Genomic DNA, 20,854 nt, shown 5'->3' on the forward strand with positions numbered 1-20,854 from the left:
CTGCTTGGCTTGCTGTGTTCCTCCAGCTTTACACCTTGTTATCTCACTGCATCCACTGTTGGTCCTCTGTCTCTGCCAAAGTAACAGCCTCAAAACAATCTAAGTTTGTCAAACATGATCTCCCTTTCATAAGTCCATGTTGACTCTGCCTAATTTTATCATACTTTCTAAATCTTCAGTTATCAAATCATTTATAATATAGTCACACCATTTTCCCTGTTACTGACATCAAATTAATAGATCTATGTCAAGTTCTCCACTCTCCCTTTTCTTCCCTTCTTAAATAATGGGGTTACATTTGGTACTTTCCAGTCATCAGGAACTTTTCCAGAATCTCTAGAATTTTGATAGATAATCATCAATGCACCCATGATCTCTATTACTATTTCTTCCATCAATCTGCAATGAGGGTCATCTGGTTTAGGAGATTCATCAACTCTCAATCCAGCTAACTTTTCAAGTACTACCTCTTTATTAATAGTAATTTATTTTATCTCTTCACTTACACAAGTTCCTTGATTACATAGAATTTCTGGAGATTTTCTGTATCATTCTCTGTGAAGAAAGATGCAAAGTAACTGTTTAGTTCCTCCGTCATTTCCTTGCTCTCTGTAAATTCTCCAAGCCCACTTGCAAAGGGCCTAAATTAATCCTTGCTAATCATTTTCCTTCAACATATCAAATAGAAGCTTGCACAGGCTGTTTTTATGTTCCTCACTAACGTACATTCATATTCTCCTCCAATCAGTTTCTTGCCCACCACCCACCCCTTGCTGTGTCGTAAATTGCTCCAATCCTTAGGCTTACCATTATTTCCGGTATTCTTATAAGAGAACTTCAATCAAAGGATTAAGATGTAGAATTTATTTGAGTGGAGGTAACAGCAAACATTATTGGGAGTTGGTGGCAGAAATCTGAACACCGACATGTTTCACAAACACTTTTCTCTAGCCCTTATGCAGTCCCCTCAGCAAAGCACGCAAAAATTTAATTCATCATTTCAAAATTTAGTAACATAAATTTTAATAGTTACATTTGTGTAGTGTCTTTCCAATTCTCAGTTGTACCAAAGCACTTCCCAGCCAATGAAATATGTGTCATCATGTCATCGTGAAGCAATTGCACATAGAATGGTCTCACAGTTAACAATGAGACAAATGACTAGATAATAATCTTGGTCGGAGAATGCATTATAACCAACCAGGAGGGCAGAAGGCATTCAGTTCAATATATCATTAAATACACAGCTCCTCAATGTAACATCCTGTGGTACTACACCAAGGCATCAATCTGCAATTTGTGTTCAGTTATCTGGAATGAGATCTCATTGCATGACCTTCAGACTCTGAGATAAAAGTACAAATACTGATCCTAGGCTGACATCTAGTCTAGAAATTATATGTCATGGTACCTATTTCTGTATTCAGCCCAACCCAATTTCAGGGACCAACATCCTGTACTTCAAAGATGCCATAAAGAAACCTTGTACCAGGGCAGTTCATTTTCCAAGAGTCTGAGTTAGACATCTAAATCAGTCAGTAACACCTCATTGGCATTGTATGTTTTCCAGGATGCCTTGAGAAATTTTGGTTTATCTGAGCAGGTGCCAAATCTGGGTTTGATTGCATGAATGTAGTGTAGTAAGTGCCTGGAATAAAACTGAAGTAGGAAAAATGTTTTAAATTTTGACATGGCATAAAAAAAATTTGGAATGTTGTTGTCAACAGAACACTGGAGAGCCCATAACCAGCCATGCCAATTGTGAAGCATAAGTAATTTAAAATAAATTCCCCCTCTATTTTCAAGGAATTTATTCCAGAAAACTCTTTTTAAAAACTCCTTTATAAAAAGAGAAAGGAAGTCATTTCATAGTAGAAAACTTGACTATTGCTGAAAAAGGCACGTTTCATTGAAGTTTTTCAACTTGCATTCATCAGCACATTTCGCAAGAATACAAATTCGGGGAAAGACCAACATTTCTACTGCATGAGAAGAGAGTACTAATTTGTCATCAATCAGTCCTCTCGTGCAGTATAAATGTTAGTTTTCCCCTTTAATCTGTTCTTACAAAAGTCCTGTAGAGCACAAGACGAAGTTTCAATAGAATGCCCTTTGTCATTAAACTCAACTCTGAAGCAAATGTTCGTCTGAATCAAATTTCTCCATTGTTTCTGGCTGCTGTGGGATCTCTTGAAACAAACAATGTGGAGCTAATCAGCACACACTCTATGTAGTCTGTTGTGGCTGAAACTTTTGACTGATCATTGAAACGGTTTATAACAGACCTACCCCAGAACAGCTGTCCTGTTGGTTTTTGAAGAATCTGTGCATTTGGAGTAGATCTTTGAATCATTGGCTAACCTATAAGACATGCAATCTGATCCTTCTGCTGCAATTACAGAAGGCTGCAGGAAGCTTCTACTACCGTTCATTTCCCCAACCAATGTCAGTTTACTTTTAAATAGCCTTAAGATAGCTGATGAGAGAACAATCATGTGGAGAAAGGAAAGCAAAAGTCATCAAATGCAAAAAAAATTTTCCCCAACCAAATTACGCTCATTAATTCAGTTTGTGTCAGAAATCCATGTAAATAAATCCTGACAGCTGCAGCAGGTTTCATTTCGAAAGAGCTTTGGCAGGAATGTGGGGACTAGCAAATCATAAAATATGCCTGTGCAGAGTGAACCATTTGCTATGCAAGGAGGGAGAAAAAGATACTGCAGTGGAACGTTGTTTTTTGGTGACCTACCAAAGTGAGACTGGTACGTCCTCCAGGAATCTCCGCTAGCGCTGAAAAAAGCTGATGTCTTATGTGGAGATGTGCAGAACAGCTGGTACATTTTAAGGCTTGTCCACACATTGGAAATTCCAGCCATCCCATACCTAATGCAGTTGTTGAATACTGAGGTTTAGGGTCTGCTGGCTCCAAGTCTCCTGAGAATTTTGCTTTGCATAGTTTATTGTTTCTAGAGCTAATGGAGCAAGTTTTCCTAAAACTTGCTTTCATCATTCTTAAGCTGCAAATTGACTCAAGTAATTTTCCAAAGCTGGTCAGTCAGAGAGGGGAATTTTAGAAGATTTTTAATGTTAACTTTGTAACTGTAAACACAATACTAATATACATTTGTTAGACAAGTTTTTGCTTCTTTTCAGTGATGTTATATATCTTCTTATCATGTGTAATTAACATGATCTGAAGTATCTTAATCAGATTCCAAAGTTAGCTGGCAGGATATTAGGCTGACTTTGTTTTAATTGAATTTGAGACCTGTGCTTAGTTCTTGAGATTGTGCAGAAAAAGGTCACTAAACCTTTTGCTTTGTGACAGTTTCTCACGGTTTTTCAAGTGATTCAAATGGGAACATTTCAACAGTGACGAATGATGGAATATTCTGAAAAACATCCGTGTTTATAATCACTGGATTTAAATACATGATCGGCTTGACAAAATTAGTGATCACCTTACACAAATACCCAAATTTGAAGCTAGTTTGTTATCAATGTGATAAAAATGTAATTGTTTAACTTTTTTGTGTAATATGTGCACAATACTTCATGACTATTGACTCCAAAATTCACACTGAACTGTTGCAACCAGAAAATAAGTGATATTTTTGACAATTTAATGTTTAAAATTGATGGTTATTGTGGGTAACAAATAGGAATTGATTGTGGAAACATGTATTTAGGAGCCAAAATGCTCCTAAATTACTGAAATTAATCTTTAACATGTAAATTTAATATACAACAGTACTTAAAACTCTGATCAGAGTAGCTTTGGAGCCCTTGTAACTTCAATCTGAATGTCATTTCTGCCTCTTATGATAAAGATCAGTAGCTTATACCGTGGAGAAATGCAGTGCATTGTGTTATTATGGGTCTGAGCAATCTATATCAAAGGAAAAGGTGATGGTAGGATTTGTACCTTTTTTAATCCTGATGAATCTATTTTGCTGCAAATATGTGATGTAGTGCTCCTTGTACTGCGGAAGTAACTAACTAGCCAGAAGAAACCATTGCCAGAGATTGGGTGCAGGTCACCAGAAAAACATAATCCCAAATAAACCAAAGAGATGTTAAAATTTTTTTGGAAAAAATTATAAACATATAAAGCCATAAGTTGTCAGGAAAGGGAATTTCATAATTTGTACTTCACTGCCAAATAACTATGTAACTCACAAATAAATTATCTTTTCTGGTGGTAACTATTTTCTCTTGCACTAATCTGATGCTTCAGCCCAGTATTGCCAGGATTAGTGGGAGGAGAATGACAACGCTGGACACCATTCAGTAGTATTTCATTATTTATTATTATAATCTTTCTTTTTCCCTGTCTGCCTAGTAACCAGCCTTAATATAGACCAGTCAGAAAAGCCAGCAGTAGGAGGCCACAGCTGGAAAACTTTGGAAAAAGCAACCAAAAAAGATGAGGAAGCGGGAAGAAATGTTGAGATTGGCTTTGTAGAATGCTGGTGCAGGGAAGTCAAACACCATGGAATGGAGAAGGAGATCAGGACTTGTAGGTGGGGAGGAAAGGTCAGTAACTGTGGGAGGGAGCCAGCAAGCGATCAGACTTTGGGGTTGGGTGTGGGTGTCAGTCTTTGCAAGAAGTAGTAAGCAAAAGAAAGATTTCATTCATGCAGGAAGCGGTTTGGCTGGTGTGTGTTTTGCGGGGGGGCGGGTGTGATCTGGGATTGAGAGGGTTTACATCAACGAATGAGTGTAACATGGTAATCGTGAGGGTTTTGCAATCCCAGTGGGGATAGAAAGAGGTTGTAGTGTCAAAGGGACAGCCAAAGGCTGCCTTGGGGATGTGGAGAGAACACTGTTGCTCATTCTGACCCAATAGGAGTGTTTTTCTCCTTATAATGAGACCTAAACCATCTTGAGCAGTAACTAGATCTTCCAACCTGATAATATAGTATGTTGATTGTTCTCTGGAAGTATCAAAGCAGTTCACAGCCAATGGCTTACTTTTAAAGCATAGTCATTGTTGTTTTCGACCAAGATACAGGTATTTCTGCTATAACATGATAGTTGCGTTCTTGTGTGACCTCACGCTATAGAAAATTGCAGTTTCCAAAATCATGTTATGGTGAAATCGTTATAGAAAATCGCTATATTGTACAGTAGAAAGTTTGTGTTATTCGAACAGTTTCCACTATTAATCAATCGCATTACAGCCAATTTGCATCAATGAAACACATGTTATAGCAGAAATACCTGTAGCTGATTTATACCGTGAAAGGCAATCTATGTTTATACAGGGAATTTTATAACTGCTATTTGCCCCACATTTGTTATATAGAAAATGAAGTATATTTTGCATTGTAGTCACTTGTACTGGTGTAATGCACATAGCAAATTACAATCAGCAGCAAATAATTAACTACAAGAAAGGTATTGTGATTGCTGGAGATCTGAAATAAAAAACCAAGTGCTGGAAGCAGGTCTAGAAGCGTCTGTGGAGAGAGAAACAGTTAATGTTATGAGTTCAGTGCTGCTCTTCATCAGAACTGCTGTAAAGTCCATTAATAATTAATTAATCTATTTTTGGTGTTATTAGTTTTGAGAAATATGTTGCCTTAGAATCTCTCAGAAATTCCAGTTCCTTATGAAACGGTGCTTTGGGACCTTTATGATCATCCAAACGTCAGCACACAGCTTTGGCTTAATGCATTATTTCAAAGATGGCAACTTGGCCAGTGCAGCTCTTAGCCAGGCTGTCAGTTTTATGTGTTCAATGTTAGATAGAGGCATAAAAGCACAAAGGTGAATGTCCTGAAAAGTGTACATATGAATGTGTTTTGAAAAATGCATGATGGAGTTCAGAAATATAGATGAGGAAGAGGGCCTGGTTTTCTTGTTGTGATACATACACATGAAGATTTAGTTGCACGTGATGGAACCTATCAGGATAAGAAGCCCCTGGTGAGAGTGCTTTTAAAGAAATTAAATAAGGATGCTTCTGGCTAGATATAACAATGCCATGGGTTGAATCTGGTTTGTGGGGCCTGCATTGTGTACGAATGCTCCAGAGAAGTTTCTTTGGCCTCTCTTTGTTTCTAAGCAAGAAGATCTTTGTGTGTGTGTGTACATTTGTTCAATGCAGGACAAACCTAGAGGAAGGGATTGCCTTGACATTCAACTAATTAGCGTGGAAGCATACATCTGGCTTTCTAATTATTGCTCTTGGCTTGCCAAGACCCAAGCTGTTACCTTCATTAAATCATAACACTATCTTTTAAGGAATTTATACATGAATTCCCTGTAAGAATTGTATCTAAATTAGTATCTGGCTGGCCTGTTTTCATTCTTTATGGATACCAGCTGACAGAGATTTTCAAAACATGCTAATTGGTTAGGCTGAATAAAGAACAATAAGTCTGCTTAATGTAACAAAAGGACGAATGTGTCATTGAACACCAGCAGATTGTATAAGTAACTTGTGAATTACAATAATTATCATAGGATGAAAACAATAGCATTATTGACCCTAAGCAGCAGGAGTGTGTTGTTAAATTAGTAAATACTCTTAGGCCAATTAAAAGAGCAAGTAAAAGGTGATTTTTCATGAGCTTAAAGTTTTATTTCACCTTTTGTTTTAACCAACATTGTAAAACTCCTGAGGTTTTGTGCATAAAGACAAATTTGCTCTTAACTGAGAAGAAATTTGGTGAATCTCTTGGGCCAAGTCCTAGGATAGCAGCAAAGCAAAGAAAACATTATCAGGTTTAGTAGTTTGGCAAAAGGAAGACAAATAGTGCCTCTGTGAGAATTTTGTCTGAAGACCATTTCCTAATCCAAGGAAGTGAACAAGAACTAAATACAGCTCGTGTCTTCTTGAAAACAGTCCTTGCTATTTTTTTGTACTATTCTAATGTTAGGCTGTATTTAAAGTTACCCTTTTTTCATTAATAAACAGTAATTTAGAATTTTGTTTTCAATTTCTTTCCCTTTTCTCTTCCTCTCAGTAAACCTCCAGGTAATTATACTTTTCTGGAATGAAATTGAATTGAATTTGAATTAATTGTTCTGTGTTAATGCTGTTTGTGACTGTTGGAGATTATGGCCAGCTGCACAAGTTATCTTGTAAATTTTACCTTCCTCCAGGAAAGTGTCTTACTGCTTTTATGTATCTTACTCATAGCACTCACTGCTCAATGACTCAGTATAATTTTTGAAAAGTCTAAGATTTCAGAACATTTTCCTTGTGTGTTTGTTCATTTACCTGAATGCTATTCTGTCTGGTCTACATTCTGTTCCCATTAATAAGCATCTAACAGAGTCACCGACACCTTTGTTGTATGATCGGGCAGTACATCAAGTCACGTGGGATGAATGAGTATGTTAAGTAGAAAAGAAAATGCAAAATTATTTGATGAAGAACATTCCCAAATCTATATAACTTGGACTTTGATTTTTTTTTGCTTTAAATTGATTTTCCAAAGTCAGTTTCTAACATTTTTGTGAAATAAGACATGGGCAGGCTGTTCTTAAAGCTCATTGCAAGGAGTAGCTAGCTTTCATATTAAACAGGGTTTATACCGTTTCAAATAGATTCTTACTGTGTTGGAGATGAGAAATCCAGAAGCCTAATTTTTAAAAAGTTTGCACTACTGCTGAACCGTTTTTCACAATAGCTCTTCACTATTTTGGAACTGTAATGTTTTTTAGTCAGGAACTCCAAGGATTGAAATAAATCAACTTTTTTTTAGATCAGTTGTTTCTAATGTTTTCCTTTTCTGCTTTCTTTAAAGCAATGGTTTAAATTTTACAGCAGTCTTCTCCTCCTCAAAAGTGTGAATGTCAATTAAGTATGGCAAATGTTCAGCATCACATCTGAATCCGATCCACTCTTAATAATATGTTAACACTATGTTATTCAGTCACTACCCCTAAGTGTGGTGGACACAAGAATGCTGAGTAAATGTAAGGAGGAGAGAGACAGGTTTTTAATTAGTAACAGGTTAAAGATTTGTCAGGAAAGTGGAGTTGAGGCCAAGATAAGATCAGTCCTGATCATATTAAATGTCAGAGCAGACTCAAGGACCTGAATTGCTTACTCCTGTCCTTTTTCTTATGTTCGTAATACACACAGTTTCCATCAAGGGGTGTTAGGCAGCGAACGGGCGAGATAAACTAAACTGTGTGCATTTTTCTTCCTACTGGTAAACTACTGAGATAAATTGTAGCAGCGCCTGATGATGTATCCTAAAGCAGTTTCATTTCATGCAACTATTCCATGTCAGTCAATTCCAGCAATGCAGACAGCACCGTTTGTTTCATTGATGTTCCAGGTTTTGCAAAAAACATTTAAATCTGCTTTAGCCCAAAGCTGTGAAACCAGCACAGTCTGAGGGCTGAACCCTTGTGACTCAATGTGAGATCAGGGAGCATAATTTTTATTGGACCCATGTTGCATATTCCATCTAATATTTTCTGATGCTCAATTTATACTATGCTTTGCAAATTTGTTTGCCCCAACTCCAGTCCAACAAAAGATCAACTGATACGTATAACACTCCGTAGTCCCAGATCCACTGATCTTATTTCATGCAATCAGACTTCTGTGATTGGCCAGCTCCGACTCTCTCCAAAAATATTCTTTCTTCCTTCCACAGTGCATCACTTAGACTTACCTAGCATCTCTATCCGGCTGTTTTCCCGCTCTAAATGTTGTCAAGTGGGTTTCCTCCAGTTGCTCCAGTTTCCTCCCACAGTCCAAAGATGTGCAGGCTAGGTGGATTGACCATGCTAACTTGCCCATAGTGTTCAGGGATGTGTAGATTAGGTGGATTATAGGGGGATGGGTCTGGGTGGGATGCTCTGAGGGTTGGTGTGGACTTGTTGGGCCGAAGGGCCTGTTTCCACACTGTAGGGATTCTAAAAAAAAAAGTAGGATCTCTGATTAAATTTTTAAAAAGAGAGTTTGTAGTTAATTTCTACAGGACTTTCAAGCAACAGATCTCTAGCCCAGAGACCCCAGCCCAATTAACTATTAAGATCAACCATTTAGTACACACATATATTAGTGTGGTGATGTTGAGGAATAAATTTTAGCTAAGAAAGCTTGAGAACTTCTTACTCTTTAAATAGGCCCACAGGATGTTTTACAACTACATGAATGAATAGATGGGGTTTCATTTCAATATTTCTTCTGTAAAATGGCATTGCTGTCGGTGCAACTCTACCTTAGTCATTGCATGCTACATTAATTCAATCTACATTAGTTATGTGTTCAGGATTCTGGTGTGGACCTAAAACCTCTTACTTTCTCAGAGCCAGGTATGCTAAGAATGAGCTTAAGTTGGTAATAGCTACCAACTATGCATTATCATTACAGGTCAAGCTAAAAGTTACTCCTTTATACCCTCAAATGAGTATCGCAAGCTACCATCAGATCAGATTGAGTGATCCTATTGACATTGATCAATGTCACATAATAACCTGTAATATTAGCTACGCTCATAATGAAGCAGAGAATTTATGCTAGATTTTAACCTATTCAGACGATGGGCATCTGTGCACTCTTGGGCACCTTCAGAGTATAAATCTATCTATATTATCTCTAACTAACGTATTTGTAGGACAGAAAGAAAAACCCGTGTCTCTCTGGCACACCTCTTAGTGTACAACTTAACAGGGATGTCAGCAAAAAACTGGGAAAGGTTTTGTTAGAACAACAACTTGCTTTTACTAGCATTCACTCAGTGATGTCCCTTGTACTATGTGTTGTGCAACAAACTCCATTTTGTATTCCAGGAAAAGAAGGGAGGAATTTAGAAGGGTGATGAAGGTAACTACTTCCAAAATGGTGTTAATAGGAAGTTTAAAACAAAATACTTTATATGGCAAATCTTTAAAATCAGCTTGAAGGGACATCTTGTCACATCAGTTCAAAGGAAAGATCTCATGAAGACTATTTCGGGAGAGGCTATTCCTTGTTCTTTTTTTATTTATTTGATGTAAAGTGATTTTTGGATCCAAACTCCCTGTATGTAGCTATTCAATTCAATTTAGGTTGGTTGCTTGTGCTCTGCTGCCGTATCCTAAAGTAGTTTCATTCAACTATTCCATGTTAGTAGATTACAGCAATGCAAACAGCACTATTTCCTTCATTGTTGTTCCAGGTTGTGCAAAAAAAGCATTTAAATCTGCTTTCGCCCAATGCTGGCAGACAGTCATGATCCTGACAGGATACATCATTAGAGCATTGTGAAACAAAAGCTTGCTCCTGACCAGACTGAAGATGGGAATTACTTGAGAACTGTTCTTTGCTTTGCTGCTGCAGAACCAAAATAAAAGCCAATGTACACTCCCATAAGTTTATTCATCTTTTCACAGGAGTTCCTGTTAAGGTAGTTTGAGAATTCTGTTTATGTTTAGTTTTTATTAAGGAATGAAATATTTTAATGATGCGGCGCAATAAACCATTTACTTATTTTAGAATTTAATGCATTTCACCCAGCTGAAAGTTCTTTAGCTTCTCTTTCTGTCACTTGATTAAATTTATTAGTTGAATCTCAGTCATTTCAGCAGCACTGTTTCCCCAAAGTATATCGCTGTCAGTCGAAGTTTTAACAGGATCATTGTCTGCTGAGGGATATTAGGGTACTGCAGATTGCTTTTTGGGTCTCAAATATGTCTAAGACGGACAGCTGTGCAATCCTGTTGAAAGATACGTTGAAGGAGAATGTTTTGATTAACCAATTTCAAATCCCAATTTCCCACACTAAATTTCCATACCTTTTGCTCAGCACAATTAAATTCAGTGACTGAAGAAAGAGTACTGTCACTGTATATTCTATTTCAGTATTCTTGTAAAATATTGTAGCAAACTCCAATTTTCTTTTGATTAACTGTTGGAATTTTCATTTAGTTTCTTTAACATTACAATCTGATGCATTGAAGAATTTTCAGCAGATCTGAATATTTTTCCAATAACCAGCAATATGTTTTAAAGCACATCTGTTAAAAGTAGTATCCTTTTTTCTTCATTATAGTTGATTCTGGTTGCTAACAATGAGCATTAGAAAATAGTTCTTAGGTTTTTTTGGTTCTAATATAGTGTGACAGTTTTTCTCAAGTGATTAAGTGATCTAATCAGTAGTAATGACTCACAGTAAGATGGCCCAGATTGCACCTCATGATTAGTGTATAGCTTATTTTTCTTGGTTTTGCACTGTTAAAATTCTCATGAAAAATAGAACTGCACCCAAATCTGTACAAAAAAAGATAGTAATTATTACTTAAAGTTTTATCTGAATTTTACCACAGAGTGCTCATTATTGCATTCATAGCCTTTTAGAAAAATATTGAGTGAGACAACAAGGTAACTGCTTGTTAGAAAAGTGAATGTGCTGTGAGCCCAAATGTATTATAAAGAATTCCAGTTTTTACCTAAGTTATCGACAAGAATCTAATGTGATTATGACACTTGCTTTTGTATAAATCTGTTCCTTTTGCTGTTTTCTTACGGTTACAAGAAGAGACACTTTACAGATAGAAACTGCAATTATGAACCTATTTCCTCATGGTATGTCCTACAAACCACTAGAATATAAATTCAGCTTCCAGCTTTAACAGTTACTCCTATTCAGTTGCCTTCACCAATGGAATAAATATTCCCAACTTCTGGGCCAAGCTGCTGAATGGAGCAGTTAGCAAAATGGACCCTTTGAAAAACACTGATGCTGCACAAAAATAACCCCTCTTGAATGAATTTGGGAGTTAAAGGACAACCATTCCACAAAAAAAGTAGTTCGGGCCATCGTTTATGGTTGGGGACAATGGCAAAGTAGGAAAATGTATGAAAAAGATGATAGACTGAAGGTGGAGGCCTTTTTTGTACTGGTGCCAGGTTATGTTGAAGAAGCATGAGACAGCTGCTTTTTCTGCAGCCTGAGACCTACTAGTCAGAGCACGGTTCCTGTCCAGGGTTTCCAGCTGAAGTCACTTGAGACGCAGATACTGCCGATTGCATGTTTACTCATCTGTGAGAATGCTGACAGCAGTCGTTTGTAAATTCCCACAGTTGGCCAGCTTTGGACATAGAACAGATGCCTGGATTATTGGACTGATTCTGCAAGGCTTTTAGTGCCTTTGGATCTCATGCATTCTTTGTCATGGACTGAACTTTCTGAAATTCAGTTTGGTTAGGAGTCATAGACACTGTAGGTTTCATTGGAATAATGTTTCTTAATTAAACTCTCCTCAAACTGAATATTGTCTGTCTTTGTGTCCAGAAATCAAATTAACAAGTTAAATTTTGGAATATTCGACAGTAATAGCAGTGGATCGACAAGAAGGAAGGTTCTAAAGCCACCAAAAAACCGTTATGCACACAACTGCTGTGTAACTGACTCATGTATTGGACGCATGAAAATATTATTTGACTTTCACGTGATGCTTTTCATCAGAGATTCAAATTTGCATTTATATAAAGCTTTTCACAATCTCAATCACCATAATGTGATTTTTTTTAGCGAATGGAAGTATTTTGATTATTGCCGTTGCATCTGTTCCAATGATGCCTTGCACAGGGCTGCTTTCTTTTCCTCAATCAAGGAATGTTCCCCCGCCCCCATCCCCCCCACACCATGGTTGACCAGCATTTAGCCAGGTCTGACTCATTTCCCCCATTCCTGCCCTTACTCTCTTTGTAGTTTGGTCTGTGCACCCTCACAATCTGTTCCACTTGCTCCTCCTCCTGATTTGTCAAAGGCATAAAAATACCACACAACACAATGGAGGGTATCCTCAGTGTGATGGCAGAACTTCAACTTCACAATGAATGTGCGGTGGTCATTTCTACAAAAGCTGATAGATGTATCCTGTAATAGATAATTTGGTGAAGAGGAGGTCAAGCATGTTTTTTCCTTAGAAACAAAAAAATCAAAAGAACTGTGGATATTGGAAATCAGAAACAAAAACAGAATCAGCAGATCTGGCAGCATTTGTAAAGAGAAATCAGAGTTAATGTTTTGGGTCCAATGGCCCTTCCTCAGAACCCAAAAAAGGTAACTGGACTCGAAACATTAACTCTAATTTCTCTTTGCAGATGCTGCCAGACCTACTGAGTTTTTCCAGCAACTTCTGTTTCTGTTTATTTTTCCTTCTGTTATTTCCCTCACCACCTACCACAGACCCAGCCTAGCTTTAGTGCTCATTCAGTAACAGAGCTACTGAGCTAATCATGGTGATAGACATTGAACTGCTGCTGCACCCGCCCCCCCCGACCCCCGCTCATCCAAAGTTCGTTCTTTGCCTTTGCCACCCACTGTGTTTCTTCCAAGTGGTGTTCAGTATGGAGGAGTACTGATGCTTCAGCCAAGACAGTATAATAGGTAGCAATTGCAGGAGACTTCCTTCCTTGTTTGATCTGATGCCATGAGACTTCATGGGGTCCAAAGTAATTTTTCAGGATCCCCCAGGACAGCTCCTTCTCGATTATATACAAATGTTCTGCCATTCCTGTTGGATCTGTTGTATCAATAGGATGATGAAGGTTGTGTCTGGGACATGATCTGTAAGATATGTTTCCATCGGCATAAATGCCAGGTTGTTGTTTGACTAGCCTGAAGGATAGCTGTCTCAATTTTCTCACAAGCCCCCAGATGTTTGTCAGGGGGACCTTTCAAGGTCATTGGGCTGGGTTTGCCATTGTCATTTCCAGTGCCTTGTTCAATACCCCCGGTCCATCAGTTTCGGTCATTAAATAAGACTTTGCCATGGTTTGATACAACCGAGTGGCTTGCCAGGCCATGTCAATGGGCTTGCAGTCACATTTAGGCCAGCCCAGGTAAGGAGCACAAATTTCTTTCTCCAGTGAGAAAGGTGAGTTTTTACAACAATTAACAATGGTTATATGGTTGTCATTAGTCTTTAAGTGTAGATTTTTATTGAATTAAGATTTCGCCATCTGCCACGGTGGGATTTAAACCCATGTCCCCGCAGCATTGGCCATTGTCTCCCAATTCCTAGTCTGGTGACATTACTGCTTCATCACTATGTTCAGCTAAAATGTGCTACCACTTTATTGTAAGGTAGTTCATTTATTTTAAAAGGCAATGGTCTCCTATGTCTTGAGTATGATGCAGCATAAAACAAACCTGTTGCACCATTCAAGTGTTTAACACTTTAAAACTGACAACTGAGCTGTCAAGACACATGCCCATCAGTCTAGTGTGAAATAATTAAAAAGTGCTTTTTGACTAAATTAAGATATGCTGTTTTGCACCCAGTTTCAACGATATAAAAGTAATCAATTCTTTTTAGTCAGATTCAGTGGTTAGCAGAATGACTGCACTCATCAACCCTTATCTTGTGATTTGTTCCATTAACCTCCAAGCTACTGCCAATCTCTCCCTGTCCTCTCACACACATTCTACTCATGCAATAGATGATGACTATTTCACGTTTGATTTTCTTTCTTTTGCAGGCTGGCATGATAGTAAAATGTGCGACATTCTGGCTTGGTTTGTTCGTTGTGCCCATTGCATGCCTGCTAAAAGATGTAGTTTGGAGAGTGTAAGTATTATTGAACTGGAACAACATGAACTTATGTAGCTTCTTTTATGACAGCAAGCTACTTCAAGATATTTCATAGGACTGCTATCAAACAAACTATGACACTTTTGGATGAGGTACTAAACCTCATCCGGTATATGAAAAAGAAAACAGCAAATTTGAAGGATAGCAACAGAGATCTCCCTGTGCCATATCCAATATTAATCCCTCAACCAGCACCACTTAAAGAATGATCTTGTCATTCATCTCATTGCTATTTGCAGGATGAGATTGTGCATAATTTAGCTGCACATTTTTCTGTATTATAGCATTGACTACACTTTAAAATTACTGACTGCAAAGTCTGAAAAGCATTATTGGAGCTTTCTGAGGTCATGCATAATGCTATGTAAAACAAGGTTTTCATAGGAATCCTACAGTGTGGAAGCAGGCCGTTTGGCCCATCGACTCCGCACCAACCATCCCAAGAGCAATCCACCCAGACCCACCCCCCATCCTATCCCTGCACTTCCCACCCTAGACAGTATGGGAAATTTAGCATAGCCAATCCACCTAACCTGCACATCTTTGGACTATGGGAGGAAACCCACGCAGACACGGGGAGAATGTGCGAACTCCACACAGACAGTCATCCGAGGCTGGACTCAAGCCTGTGTCCCTGGTGCTGTGAGGCAGCAGTGCTAACCAATGAGCCACTGTGCTGCCCCCTTCATAAATCTCTTTTTCTCTTTCATTTTCTCTTTCCTAGTGTGTAAAACTGGCTTAGCTATCCATGATCAGATCTGACTGAACCATATCATTGTGTTTTTAGACCATATTAAAACCATAAGATAAAGAAGCAGTGTAGGTCATTCAGCTCATCCAATCTTCTCTGCTGTTCAATGAGATTATGGCTGATCTAATAATCCTGTACTCCACTTTCCTGCCTTTTCCCTATAATCTGTCTATTTCAGCCTTGAATACACTTAACAACACAACTTTCACAGTCCTCTGCAGTGAAGAATTCCACAGATTCACTGTTCTCTAAAAGAAGAAATTCCTCCTCCTCTCTCTCTTAAATATGCAATCCCTTATTCTAAGTTTATGCCCTCTGGTAGTAGACTCTCTTAAAGGTGAAACAACCAGTGCTCATTTACCCTGTCAAGTCCTCTAAGAATCTTGTATGCTTCAATAAGTACAGGTCAAATATACTCAACCTCCTGTATGGAGGCAGCCCCTCCATACCTGGTATCAGCATAGTGAAGCTTCTCTGGACTGCCTCCAATTCCATATATCTTTCCTTGTTTAAGGGACCCAAAATTGTTCACAGTATTTCTGCAGTGGTCTGACTAGTGCCTTGTATAGTTTTAGCAAAACCTCCCCAATTTTATTCTCCATTCTCTTTGAAATAAAGGCCAACATTTCCTATTACCCACTGAACTGGATGCTAACTTTTTGTGATTCATGCATGAGAACTCCCAAATCCCTCTGCCTTCTGCGGTTCTTCGCCATTCAAATAATATTCAGCTCCTCTATTCCTCCTGCCAAAGTGCTTAACCACACATTTCCTCATTATATTCCATTAGCCAGATTTTTGCCAACTCACTCAACCTGTTTTTTTTGCCAAAACCATCTGATATCTCTGGATTCTTCTCTCCATTATCTATCCACTTTTCCATGTTATATGAGGTCTCCACAATGCTGATTGATCACCCTTGATATCAAATATAATTTTGGGGAGACTTAGCAGGTAGTTATATGGCTAGTTGCCCTTCCAACTGCGAACCCACCTATTTATCCAGGCTTGGGACCGGCACCAATGCATGTTGGCTTGCCTCCAACAGGCTTAGCCGAATCCCTGAGATAATCTTTGAAAACCAAGCTAAATGGTGATTTATTTTCCCCATTAACAACAGCCTCATGACATTTCTCTCCACACTTATTGGACATCTTGGCTGCAGCAGCATTAATTTCCTTCAGAATGTAGTACTGAGCTGCCTTCTTACACTGCTGCAATCTATTTGGTATAGAGACACCCATAATGCTATTACGGAGGGAGTTCTAGAATTTTGATCCAGTGACAATGAAGGAACAGTGATACAGCTACAAGTCAGGATGGTATATGGCTTAGAGGGGAACTTGCAGATGGTTGCATTCTGATGTATCTGATGTCCTTTGCCTTCTCGATTATAGAGATCAGCAGCTTAGAAGTTTCTGTCTGAGAAGCTTTGATAAGTTGTTGCAGTGAATCTTGTAGCTAGTACACACTGCTGCCTCTGCGTGTCAGAGACCGAGGGAGTGCATGTTTAATATGATATATGAGGTGGCAGTCAAGTGGACTGCTTTATCCTGGGCGGTGTTGAGCTTCTTGATTAACGTTGAAGTTGCATTCATCTGGGCAGATAGAGATCTTTCCATCACACCCCTGACTTGTGCCTTTTAGATGATGGACAGGCTTTGAGGAGTTTGGAGGTGAATTGCTTGCTGCAGAATTCTTAGACTAATACCCGTTTTTATAACCAGACTATTTAATATGGCTCGATCAGTTCAGTTTCTGGCCAATGGTCTTTGGTTCTTGATCTTGCTTTCTAACCTTGCGTTACAGGCTCTTGACGTCGATCCCTAGTCTTGGCCTCCTACTGGCATGGCTCTCGGTCTCACTCCATTATCCTGGGGCCTTGGTGCACATTTCCATCGCCACCTTCCCCAGTCTTGCTGACTGCCATCACTCACCTCTTCAATACTGTAACAGGCTCATTCTCTCTCATGCTCACTAAGAAACTATTAGCATGAGCACAGGAGAGAACCAGCCTTTCATTGAAGGAGCAGTTCCCTCCCATTTATTTCTATTTATTTATGGGATTTGACTTTTTGCGGATTGGTTACGGCTGTGAGTGAATTTTTCCAGGCCATTTTTAGATTTTGGAGTCCACCACCCCTTCTGTATTTGGAACACCACCTCCAGCCCCCAGTGTAGCTCAGTAAGAGAGTATCACATGGACATTCAGTATAATCAATATGCATTTTTATGGTTCTGGTAGATGATTTGGTAATATTTTTCATCTATATCTAAATTCATTAGGTTTATTTCACTTTAGACAATGCATTTGATGTTCTGCTTCATGTACACAATTTAGTGGTGGACTATTCCAATTGAGCTAAGTGTCTTCTCTCAAGTTTTCATATTTCTTCTGTTTGATGCCTCTTTTTTGAAATACTGAACTACTTAAAAACTTTGTTCACCCAGAGGCTGGCATTCTTACCGGAAAACTTTGCTGGAAGAGGTTCAGGAACTGGAAGCTCGATCTCAAGATCCATCAAAAGCGGTATTACGTGGTATCAGTTCTAAGAGGTAGGACAAGAGTAATGGTCATGACAGACATATAGACATTCTGAATAAACAGGACTTCTACACAAGAGGTTTAGTAAAGAAAGTCAGCAAAATTTGCTTAAACTCCTGTTGTGCCTTGGGGTATCTTTTTTAGGGGGTTAAAAAGCAGAAAATGTTGGAAATTGTCATCAGATCAAACAGCATCTTTGGAGAGACAAAAACAGGTATTGCCATTGGCTGCTGACCTTTCAACAGATCTGGCTTTCTCAAGTGGTGCTGTTTTTGGAGAGTTGAGATATTCTAGTACATGAACTAAATTTTCTTCATTCTTTACTCTGCCCACCCACTCAACTTAAAATGTACGAAAGCATTTAAGAGCAGAGTGAAGGGAGGAGTAACTCTGAGAGCATTTATATTTTATGCCTGCATACACACTTAATTTGGGCAGTTAGTTTTGCCTGCTGTATTGAGGTTGTCAAACTGGTCGTACTGTGTTTTACATCCATTCAATTAAAATATATCCCCCTGCCGTGAATTGTTAAAAAAGGCTCTGCTCCCTGTCAAATTGTTGCATTTGCTCTGTGAATGGAATCCCAGATTCTTTTCCTCATGCTTTAGTCATAATAGTTTATTATTTCCCTACTGTTTACAGTTACATTTTTACATTTCGGGCTATTTTATTGCTTTGTTGAAACATGTGGTGTGTGCACTTAACTTCAGGAACTACAATTGCATTGATGCCTGTCTTTCTAAATGTACATGTTTCTACCTATATCTATGTTTGTATGGGTGTATAATTTAAAATAGCATCTCTACATTTTGCATAGCCTTCATGGGAATCATAGGCATTACAATTTAAACAGTATTCCATAATATTGCAACTACGTTCAGTCAGGCATTGTGTGATGGACAGGTAGGACACAGTTTTACACCTGCACTGTCCAATTGTGTACCATGTGCAGAATTCTTGGTTAGCAACTCTTTGTAAATCAGAGGGACAATCTTCCTCCTACAGCTCTTAGCTAATGCAAAAGAATGGTTAGGAGAAAAGTAAGCATAAAATGAATTATGCCTCTGAAGCTATATTAATAATCATTTGGTCGAAACATGTATGAATGATTTAATCGAAGGGGTCATGTACTTAAGACCCCGATTATAAGGAGAAATAATTTTCCCAAGAGGACTGCAAGTCTTTGGAAAGCTCTTCCTCAAAAGAATCCTTAAATATTTTTAAGTTAGAGTTACATAGATATTTGATAAGCAAGGGTTAAAAAATTATAGGGACGGATGGGAATGTGGAGCAATCAGACCGGCCATGATCTCATTGAATAGTGGAGCAAGCTCAGAGAACCAAGTGGCTTATTCCTGCTTCTTATTCATAAGATCGTATATAACTCCTATTTCTTCCTTCAGTTTGGATTCTCTGAACAGTGTAACAACAGGGAGTCTAGCTTTCTAGCACATAAAGTCTGAGTCTCATCATTTTTGTCATAATTAGTAATGGCTACCTCTTGTTTTAGAGTCACAATATCTCTTTGCTAAAATATTTGAATAATTTATCTATAAATACCAGGATATTTGACAGAAGGATCAGTGAGACCAAGTTTAGCATGCAGGTATGATTGGTGTCATAACACTGCTCCAGCAGGCTGTGTGAACTGCCTGTATTGCATTGCATATCGTGGTTTGGTATGTGTTTCTTTTCATTGTCTTAGTTCCATAACATGTGTCAGTGTCGCTGACTTAATAAGATGGAATGATCTTATTCCCCAAATAATCTGAACTATTTAACAAATAGTGACCAACTTCTCATTTTAATTGACTCAAATCTCAAACCAGTATGATGGAGGTTTTCAAAAGTCAGGTTTTCGAAACAAAATTGTTAGTGGATCTGTACTGTTTCCGGTTCCATGATTATTGAACAAATTTAGATAGTGAATCTACTTTTTAGTCTTGTGAATTGATTTAGGTTTATAATAGAGCTAAATAAAGTCTATCTGCAGCAGGACTGAGTCCTTGAAAGAGTGTAAAGGAAGTGACTACACTAATGATACAGATGGGACTAAATGGAGTTCCATCAGAGTTTCTTTTACATAAAATTGATTGCTTAACATGATTTAATACAGTTACCATGGGAGCAATCCCTAACCAAGGAACTGAATATTGATAGCATACACCTGTATCAAACCATTGTGACTAAGTACATAGATTATAAAAGAATGAAAATGTTAAAGAGCCGTAGATAAGATTTAAAAGGAAATAGTCAAGATCTGCAACAGTTCCAACTGCAGCAACAATTCCATGAAAGATCTAATATGGCTGTTATTGAAATGTAAATAGCTTGACTCTTGTTAGGGACAGCAAAGGCAAGGACACTTTTTTTATGCCTACAAACAAATATTTTTTGCTATAAAAAGAAATTAGTGCTGCATACTAAAATATTTGATTATCCAGTAAAGTGTATCATAGAATCCCTACAGCGTGGAAACAGGACTTTCGGCCCAACAAGTCCACACCAACCCACACAGCATCCCACCCAGACCCATCCCCCTAATCTACATATCCCTGAACACTATGGGCAATTTAGCATGGCTAATCCAGCTAGCCTGCACATCTTTGGACTGTGGGAAGAAACCGGAGTACCCAGAGGAAGCTCACGCAGACATGGGGAGAATGTGCAAACTCCACACAATCACCTGAGGGCAGAATTGAACCCGGGTCCCTGGCGCTGTGAGGCAGCAGTGCTAACCACTGAGCTACCATGCTGTCCCTTGTATTTGCAAAGAATCTCAGTGCTATTATACTGTGGTGAAATTCGATTTGTTTTAAATGTTCGAGTGGCTAGACTCAAAGTTTGCTGAATTAAAGTCTTTGATTCTCTACTGTGTTATTTGCAAGTTTAAAGTGAGCTAGAATTTTCTCTGCTTTATTAGCTTTGATTGTAGTTAATGTCCGTCTGGATGGAATTAAAAGTGATTAGACTATTTTTTAGACTATGAGCAGACAAAATCT

At 38.3% G+C, this 20,854-nt stretch overlaps 1 protein-coding gene across 1 annotated transcript in view; it reads left to right on the plus strand.

Annotated features, from left to right (window-relative positions):
• atp8a2 (ATPase phospholipid transporting 8A2) overlaps nt 1–20,854 on the plus strand; it is a 701,479-nt gene that overhangs the window by 637,065 nt on the left and 43,560 nt on the right. Inside the window, exons 36-37 of the mRNA XM_048597580.1 lie at nt 14,444–14,532; nt 17,759–17,863. Of these exons, the coding sequence (XP_048453537.1) occupies nt 14,444–14,532; nt 17,759–17,863 (194 nt within the window). The remainder of the gene's footprint in view (nt 1–14,443; nt 14,533–17,758; nt 17,864–20,854) is intronic.

The sequence above is a fragment of the Rhincodon typus genome, chromosome 6, assembly GCF_021869965.1.
Source record: "Rhincodon typus isolate 14 chromosome 6, sRhiTyp1.1, whole genome shotgun sequence".
Lineage (NCBI taxonomy): Eukaryota > Metazoa > Chordata > Chondrichthyes > Orectolobiformes > Rhincodontidae > Rhincodon > Rhincodon typus.